Source organism: Verticillium nonalfalfae (assembly GCF_003724135.2).
Source record: "Verticillium nonalfalfae strain VnAa140/NRRL 66861 chromosome Unknown scaffold_275, whole genome shotgun sequence".
In the NCBI taxonomy this organism is placed as follows: Eukaryota; Fungi; Ascomycota; class Sordariomycetes; order Glomerellales; family Plectosphaerellaceae; genus Verticillium; species Verticillium nonalfalfae.
This window is the reverse complement of record NW_021167500.1, coordinates 1,301-10,829: the sequence shown is the minus strand read 5'-3', so window position 1 is coordinate 10,829 and position 9,529 is coordinate 1,301. Positions and strand designations below refer to the sequence as shown.

Below are 9,529 nucleotides of genomic sequence, written 5' to 3'. Positions count from 1 at the left end.
GCCCAGGTAGTCTACTCGCCTAGGAAGTATATTACCTATCCTTATATCCCTATTTATTTTATCTTTATTAATTAAGTAGTATATTTATATTAGATAGCTTATTATTATATTTTAATCCTATTAAGTTAGATTATATATTATTATAACCCTAATATCCTAGTAATCTATTATCCGAGGATTACTTAACCTAGTAATCCTATTATATAATTATTCCTTAGTAGTCCTTATCTTATTACTCTTAGGACGTTCTAATATAGGGCTACTTATAGCCTACTATTTAGCCCTTAGTTATTATATTTAGCTAATATTATAGATAGTTATAATATATTAAGTACTTAATCTTAGATCTTTTTCTATTACTTAATAAGTAAGGAATACTTAACTATCTTAAGAAGGTATTTCTATAATTAATTATAGAGAAAAGTAAAGTAGAATATTAAAGTTTAGAGAATAATATAAAAGTAGTCTACTTATTATAGTAGTCTACTTACTATATATATATATTAGTTAGAGTTAGGTAGCCTATTTACTTATCTAGCCTACTTACTTATTATATATATTAGCGTAATTAAATTTATTTAATGAAATAAGCTCTTTATTTAGGAAATAACTCCCTTTTTATAGTAAATAAGGGTTATTCGAGGGATATTATAGATTGAAGCTATATAGTAGTTAGATAATAAGTAAAGGATTTCTTTCTATAGCTTAAAGGGTAAGGTTTAATTAAGATACTAAAGGTAGCCTACTTATATATATAGCTTACTTACTAATAGACTATACTATATTAATATAATTTAGCTTTTATTTTAGCTACTAGAGGAGTTATAGGACCCTAACTCCCTATAATAATTAATCTAAGCTTTACTTTATATCTATTATAATAAGTCTATAATACTTTATAATATTTTATTATTTTAGAGTTATAACCTAAGCTTCTATTAAGAATAATATTAATCCTATAATAGTATTCCCCTTTTAGAGCCTATTCGTTTATAATAACACTAACTACTAAGTTAATATAAGGCTATATTTAATATCCTTAATGTAGTAAACTTACTATACTCGTATATTACTTGAATCCTAATCTATTTACTTTCCCGAGTTCAGGCCGTATTCCATTAACCAGTTATACACTACTTACTATAATAAGTGCAATTGCGTATGCCTTTGTACTACATAGTACTATAGACGTCATCCACACTCCTTTGCGAGCGCCGATTCTCGGAGACGCAATTCAATCCCATTTTCGGAATTGAGTCATGGCCAAACCGCAACTCTCCCCCACCATCGGCCTCTGACCAAAGCCTCACCCTCGACAATCACTGAGCTCATGATCCTTCTTCTACACCTCAATTAAGTTCGGCAAGCTCTCCGAGCGAAGAATCGATCATGAGCAGTAGCAACAATACAGAGCCGACACGAATCGCCATTCTGGGGACGGATAATATTGTCGTCGACCATGGCATTTGGCTCAATTGGGTGACTAAGGATCTTTTTGATAACGTCAAATCGTCGACCTACGTTCTTGTCACGGACACAAACCTGTATGACACCTATGTGCCTCCTTTCAAACATGCTTTCGACGGCGCTACCGACACCACCGCCGGGCCTCGCCTCCTGACGTTGGCTATCCCACCTGGTGAAATATCCAAATCCCGACAATCAAAGGCGCATATCGAGGACTGGATGCTTTCGCAACAATGTACGAGAGATACGGTCATCATTGCATTGGGTGGTGGAGTCATCGGCGACATGCTCGGCTATGTTGCGGCTACATTCATGAGAGGCATTCGCTTTGTACAGGTCCCAACGACGTTGCTCGCAATGGTGGACTCGTCCATCGGCGGCAAAACCGCAATCGACACTCCCATGGGCAAAAACCTGGTCGGAGCTTTCTGGCAACCCTCACGCATTTATATTGATCTTGCATTCCTCGAGACGCTACCTTCGAGAGAGTTCATCAATGGCATGGCCGAGGTCATCAAAACAGCAGCTATATGGGACGAGAACGAGTTCACCGCACTAGAAGCCAATGCTTCAAGCATCGTCGCTGCTGTGAACCAGCCCACTGGACCCGGGAGACTGTCGCCCATTCGCGAGATACTAAAGCGAATCGTATTGGGTTCCGCTAGGGTCAAGGCTGAGGTAGTATCTAGCGACGAGCGAGAAGGCGGTCTTCGCAACTTGCTCAACTTCGGACACTCCATTGGCCACGCCTACGAAGCTTTGCTCACGCCACAGCTGCTTCATGGCGAGGCGGTTGCAATTGGCATGGTTAAGGAAGCGGAATTGGCCCGGTATCTTGGCGTTTTGCGCCCAAGCGCTGTCGCTCGGCTATCGAAGTGCATTTCAAGTTATGGTCTACCCACCTCTCTCAGCGATAAGAGGGTGATCAAATTAACAGCGGGCAAAAGATGCCCTGTTGATATACTTCTTCAAAAAATGGCGGTGGATAAGAAAAATGATGGCAGGAAGAAGAAAATTGTACTGCTCTCAGCGATTGGGAAAACCCACGAGCCCAGAGCTACCACTGTCGAAGATGCCGCGATCAAGGTCATGTTGTCAGCTTCTACCTTGGTTACACCTGGCGTGCCAACAAAGCTTGCTACAACGGTGACCCCTCCTGGGTCCAAAAGTATTTCAAATCGTGCTCTCATCCTTGCCGCACTCGGCGAGGGAACATGTCGCATCAAGAACCTTCTACATTCCGACGATGTCGAGTTCATGCTTACAGCCATCACCCGGCTCGGTGGAGCTTCATATGCTTGGGAAGATGCCGGCGAGGTTCTGGTCCTCACAGGAAAAGGGGGCCAGCTCCGAGCCAGCAGCGACCCTCTTTACCTTGGCAACGCTGGAACAGCCTCTCGATTCTTGACCACCGTAGTGGCTCTGTGCAGCCCTGCGGACGTCTCGTCAACCGTCTTGACAGGCAATGCTCGCATGCAGGTAAGGCCCATTGGGCCACTTGTTGATGCGCTCCGAAGCAACGGAGTTTCTATTGACTACCTCGGTCCAGGCAAGAGCCTGCCGCTCCGTATCGATGCTGCGGGCGGGTTTGCTGGCGGCGTCATTGAACTTGCGGCCACTGTATCGTCTCAGTATGTGTCATCAATCCTCATGGCTGCTCCGTACGCAAAGGAGCCCGTGACATTACGTCTTGTGGGAGGCAAGCCAATTTCTCAGCCCTACATCGACATGACACTGGCGATGATGGAAACCTTTGGGGTACAGGCCGAACGGTCGAGCTCCGACCCCAATACCTACCATATACCCAAAGGAACATACAAAAACCCTGCCGAATACACCATCGAGAGCGACGCCAGCTCGGCAACTTATCCCCTTGCAATTGCAGCCATCACGGGCACCACATGCACGGTGCCCAACATCGGATCCTCGTCGCTACAGGGCGACGCGCGCTTTGCAATCGATGTACTCCAGCCTATGGGCTGCACCGTTCAGCAGACCGCATCATCAACAACAGTCACGGGACCAGCTCCTGGTGGATTGCTAGGCCTTCCGCATGTGGATATGGAACCGATGACTGATGCGTTCCTGACGGCGAGTGTGTTGGCAGCGGTGGCCGCCGGGACCACTAAAATTAGTGGCATCGCCAACCAGCGAGTCAAGGAGTGCAACAGAATTGCAGCCATGCGAGAGCAGTTGGGGAAATTTGGCATTGCTACAGACGAATTTGACGATGGTATCATTGTGACCGGACAGCCTCTGGATACTCTCAAGACCCCCGATGCCGGAGTTTTCTGTTATGATGACCATCGTGTTGCCATGAGTTTCAGTGTTCTGTCTACAGTGGCTAACGCCCCGGTCACGATACTCGAACGCGAATGCACAGGGAAGACCTGGCCGGGTTGGTGGGATACTCTGTCGCAGTCTTTCGGCCTTCGCCTTAACGGAGATGACAAGCATCCTGGGGCCGAAGGTCACCACCAGCAGGATCACACGACTCGCTCAGTCTTCATCGTCGGCATGCGAGGTGCAGGCAAAACCACGACTGGAAGGTGGATGGCCAAGTTATTGAAACGACCCTTCATCGATCTTGATGAAGAACTTGAGCGAAGGTCAGGCATGACCATCCCCGAGATGATACATGGCACGAAGGGATGGGAAGGCTTCAGGCGTGATGAGCTGCAATTGCTCCATGACGTCATGAAGAATCAAGCAAGCGGTCATGTCTTTTCATGCGGTGGCGGCATTGTCGAATCGCCAGAGGCCCGAAAACTTATCATTGCCTACAAAGAGAAAGGCGGCTGTGTGCTGCTGGTGCACCGGGATACGAAGCAAGTGGTTGACTATCTGCTTCAAGACAAAACACGTCCAGCTTATCGCGAAGACATCGAAGATGTCTATTACAGGAGGAAGCCACTGTACGACGAGTGCAGCAATTTCCAGTACTTTAGCCCACATCCGGCTGCTTCCGTGGCTTCCAGGGACGCGCCGCTGGACTTCAAATGTTTTGTAGATGCCATCTGCGGTGACGGTTCGAAGGTCACCAAGATGACGGCCAAGGAACAAAGTTTTTTTGTTTCACTAACGGTGCCTAGTGTCGACTCTGCTGTCGATGTCATCCCGCAAGTTGTTGTCGGTTCAGACGCTGTCGAACTTCGGGTCGATCTGTTGCAGGATCAAACTCCGGAATCGGTTGCGAGGCAAGTGTCAGCTTTGCGGTCTGCTGCAGGGATGCCCATCATCTTTACCCTACGAACTGTGTCTCAAGGCGGTCGTTTTCCAGATGCGGACCATACGCAAGCCCTCAGCCTTTACATTCTTGCACTTCGCATGGGTGTTGAATTCATCGACCTAGAGATGACGTGGCCAGAGCATATCTTGCAGACCGTCACAAATCTCAAAGGCCGATCGCGGATCATCGCATCGCATCACGATCCACGAGGTGAGCTTTCCTGGAAGAATGGATCGTGGACCCCTTTCTACAATCGCGCACTGCAGTGGGGCAGTGTAATTAAGCTGGTCGGCACGGCACAGTCGATGGAGGACAATTATGACTTGGCGAGATTCAAGTCCGACATGCTCGCATCTCATCCAACGCCTGTCATTGCTCTCAACATGGGTGCTCTTGGCAAGCTCAGTCGCGTGTTGAATGGGTTCCTCACGCCCGTGTCCCACCCAGCGCTTCCTTTCAAAGCGGCACCCGGTCAACTGTCAGCTGCTGAAATCCGCCGGGCGTTATTCCTACTCGGAAACATAAATGCTCAGTCCTTTTATCTTTTTGGCAAGCCCATCTCGAAATCAAGATCGCCCGCACTTCACAATTCTCTGTTCAACCTGACCGGGTTGCCCCACAAGTATGGTTTGGTTGAGACTGACCAAGCGGATGAGGTCGCGGCCGTCATTCGCGAGCCTGATTTTGGCGGCGCGTCAGTCACCATTCCACTTAAGCTGGATGTAATGCCGCTTCTGGATGAAGTCTCTGAATCAGCAAAGGTTATTGGTGCCGTCAACACAATCATCCCTATCCCTCTTGATGGAAGTCAGAAACGCCGCCTTCTCGGCGACAACACAGATTGGCGGGGCATGGTGCATTGCCTTGAGTCCATCGGCGTGGCTTCTGAATCGACTGCAAGCACAACGACAGCTTCTGCGCTGGTGATTGGCTCGGGTGGCACAACGAGAGCAGCTATCTTTGCTCTGAAGTCTCATGGCTACCACCCTATCTACATGCTGGCTCGTAACGAGCAGAGCCTCGAGACCATTCGAGCGTCATTTCCGACTGACTTTGACCTTCGAGCACTCGGGGGTCCTGCCGAGGTCTCCACGTTGGCCGTAGCGCCCACCGTGGTCATCAGCACGATCCCTGCAGACAAACCCATGGACCCATCGCTGCGTGAAACACTCGAGGTTGTGTTGAATAGCCCTGTGAGCGAACAGCGAACCCGTGTGTTGCTGGAAATGGCATACCAGCCGCGTCATACTGCGGCAATGCGCCTAGCCGAGGATGCGGGCTGGCGTACGATTCCTGGCGCAGAGGTACTTGCTGCGCAAGGATGGCATCAAGTAAGTGACCCAAAGACTACAGGAACAATGTGACTTGCTGATTCACATTGTACAGTTCCAAATGTGGACAGGCATCACACCCCGATTCATCGACGCCCAAGCAGCAGTGAACGGTGACGAGCTTCCAACTTCCACCAACTAGCCATAAGTTAACCGCGCCGGCTTTAACGGAATGTATGGACGACGATTGATTGCGAAGTGCACATGGAAAGTTGTGTCCGTCAGCTCTGAACGCTACGCATCTGTGAACACCCTAGATGTCCTGCCTTACAATGTGGGAACGTCTGGAATCCCCACATCACATCGCTCAATCAATGTAGGGGTGTAACTGTTACGCGGCCGAATCCAAAACATGAGGCAGTGTTCTCTAGTTATATCGACAATGCACAGCTCGTAAATTGATTATATGGCGTCTATGTCTCAAATCGTAGTATCGTTCAACATAAAATCCCACTCATAGATCGCTTTTTCCATGGACCAATGTCCTATTCTATGCCTTCCAAATTCAAAGTACAACCATTGTGACAACTGTGTCGCCGCGTCTGGCGCAACTAAATCATCACCACCTTCGTTGAGCGCTAAGCACTCCATTTTCGTGTTTTTTGGTGAGACAAGTGAATATTATACAAATTAGATTTGCGTCGAACTATACGGAGACAAATGGTCCGGATAGTATCGACTCATGTGCTTTCTCATCGCACCACCGTGGGCGCGTGAAATTGGTGTAAGAGATTTGTGGCACCAATATACGTCATGACGCGTCGGGGGCGTCAGGGTGTCGCGCAAGCGATACATTTAGACTCGGTTGCCATATTGCTGACGAAGTGTAAACTATGGGCGCGAGCGTCAATGGAAAGCGATGATGATGCAACCGCATGTCTACCAAGACCTCGTGCGCCGACAAGATCGGCATGTCGCACAGACAGATGTCGTCAATGGCTCCTAGACATTGGCCATGACCAATGATTGTGTGCTAAAGCCCCGCTCGCTCATGAACTGGGGTGTCCGCCCTCGAAGACTGTCGAAACGGGTCTCGTCCATCCGAGTGGAGAAGGCGCATGCAGGGCTCAGCAGAAAATGACGCCATGATGTCATTGGGTGGGTCCAAGTAAATTTTCAGGGTCCTTTGATGATGTCATGGTATGAATGACAACGGGGTCGTCGAGACCCTGAAGCCACTGATTCCCAACTCAGAAGTGATTGGCATCTACCGCAGCCATCCTGACGGAGAATTCAAATGTGGTTTCCACGTCTGCGATATTTGCCAGGGAGTTCCACATCAGGGTGACACACCCTGTAGTGTCTTGTCAGGGCGTCAGCCCGGCTGAACGTCTTTTCCTCGCTACAGAGATCGCACCGCACTTTCTGCTTCCGAGCATTGTGAATAGTATCCTCGTGCCGAGTAAGGTCGTATGGTCTTGAGAATATGGTGTTGCACGATTTCCCGGTGCTAGGATTGATCCTGTCGCAGCGATGCGGCCCAGCTTGACTGTTCAGAAGATTGGCAGCAGCATCCACAGGCTCGGATTTGGTGTCGACGTGTTTCGGCGGCATGCCCAAGCCATGAGGCTGGCGATGCCCCTCTCTCTTGTGCTTTTGCAACAAAACGGGTGTCTCGAAGCGCAGAGTACATCCGTGATATGTGCAAGTGTATGTTCCGCCATCGGCAGCCGCACCGGCAGGCTTCGAGAGTGCCGCTGGCGTGGCCGATGAACTACTTGAGCTGGATCCCGCAGGGCTGACTTGTGATGTTGCCTGCTGGTGTTGCTGAGCGTGAGCGATAAACGGATAGTGCTGCGGAATTTGTACGCTTGCGGGTAAACGTTGCGCCATGTAGGGGAATGTAACTGGAGGCCCATTCGCAGCAAGATGTCTCGAGAAGTCAGTCAATTGCTCACTTGATGCCTGATCATTGGAGGGTAGCTGTGAAACCCCAAAGTCCGTAGGGTTTGGTTGAGTAAACAGAGATGGGAAGTTAGAATCCGCATCGCATCCCTGAAACTCTAGCATAGCATCCTTAGGCGAGATAGTCTTTGGCGTATCTGGCTCCGCTTTCATCGCGAACTGTTGCCTGGCTAATTGGGCTTGGCGATCTGCGTTGTCTTGCTCGCGCATGCTGTGTGCCGAGTTGAAGCGGAGTCGTGATGCCTGCATGTTGTTCGTGAAGTCTTGGACCGGGCCAGGAGCCAGTGGGGAGCCGTGACGGAAGGGTGACCTGTCCCGTGTTCCTATTGAGGTGGGAGAGTGAACGGCATTCAGGTGTTGGCTGTTGGCTGCCTGCAACCGCTGTGTGAATATATCGTTGTTGGGTGACACGGCCAGCTGGCTCTGGGGCGAAGACGCGGATACAATGTTGAAACTGGGACTGTAGAGTTCATCGCTGTAAATGTCCGTCATGGTGCGGTCTAGTTTGGGCGGTTCCGGGAGAACTGCGGGTGACGTGTGAGTATTTGAGTGCACTCCCTGTTGCCACTTGTACCACTTACCAGTTCGTCGTCTTCGGTCGTCGTCAGGTTCACCGGTCGTGGGTGTAGCTGGTGAATCACCGCCCGCCGTTGAACTTGCCACAGAAGTCGGATGAGACCTTGAATGCACGGGAAATTCCGGCGCTGGAAGTAATGACTTGTCCGTCCGCGGACGTTGCATTGCAATAGCGACTGGATACCCCATGTCGGAGTGGTCCATTCCGCCAAAGGCATGATAGCCGGAGTACAAGCCACCTTCCTGAGTACCGTTCATGGCTTTGCTCAACTGGTAGTACTGAGCACCTCCGTCATGTGCCTGGGCATCGTTGTAGTGGTCATTTGCTGAGTCGGTAATGGCGATCTGCGGGTTGGACGTGCTGTGGTTGTAAGGGGACGCAGGGCCGGCGGAGCCCAGTGAAGACAACGATGATTCACGCTGGTGGGGGAGGCGGCCGATGGGCCTGGACGTGTACTGGTTGCCCAAGGTCCATGATGTTTCCGACGGCATCAGATCAGGAGGGTTGTTGATGCTGAGGGAGGTTTCGTCGAATGTCGTGGCGGGTGTCGACGAGGAGGGGAGCGCCAGGAAGTTGGTGGTGCGAGGCCTCCGGGGGGTGGCAGTGGGTGAGGCCGCCGCAGGAGTTTTGTAGTGGAGGGCGAAGTCGGGAGCGAGTGTGTAGAGCGACTGAGACTGAGCGCTGTCTTCCGATGTGAACAAGTCAAAGTCGAAGTCCTGGGGGTTGACGAGATCGAGGGGTTGGTCGTCTTGCTGTTGTCGGAATCGAGGATTAGATGAGACCGTGAGAGGCCGGGATGATAGCATGTTGTGACGTTTGTTGGGGATTTTGGATTTAAGCGTCAGGAACGGTGGCAAAGATCGGGGGGGCGGCTTCTTAAATACAACTCAGGAAAAGTTGGAAGATTGTCCAGGTATATGGGATGGGTGGGTGTACATGAGGTAGGCGGGCAGGGCCGGAGGGTGGGGTGATTTTTCAGGGTCCATAGACCGTACATGATGGGCGCCGAGATCCCTGACG

The 9,529-nt window shown here is 50.0% G+C and overlaps 2 protein-coding genes across 2 annotated transcripts; one reads left to right on the top strand and one right to left on the bottom strand.

The window, feature by feature from the left end:
* Positions 1-1,389: 1,389 nt before the first annotated feature.
* Positions 1,390-6,169, top strand: ARO1 (3-dehydroquinate dehydratase (3-dehydroquinase); the record flags this gene model as incomplete). The annotated part of the gene is made up of 2 exons (XM_028638920.1): positions 1,390-6,027; positions 6,083-6,169. The coding sequence occupies 2 exons, from the start codon at positions 1,390-1,392 to the stop codon at positions 6,167-6,169; spliced, it is 4,725 nt and encodes a 1,574-aa protein (XP_028490154.1).
* A 1,091-nt stretch (positions 6,170-7,260) lies between these two features.
* Positions 7,261-9,315, bottom strand: D7B24_004754 (uncharacterized protein; the record flags this gene model as incomplete). Its single annotated transcript, XM_028638919.1, has 1 exon — positions 7,261-9,315. The coding sequence occupies one exon, from the start codon at positions 9,313-9,315 to the stop codon at positions 7,261-7,263; it is 2,055 nt and encodes a 684-aa protein (XP_028490153.1).
* Positions 9,316-9,529: the final 214 nt, after the last annotated feature.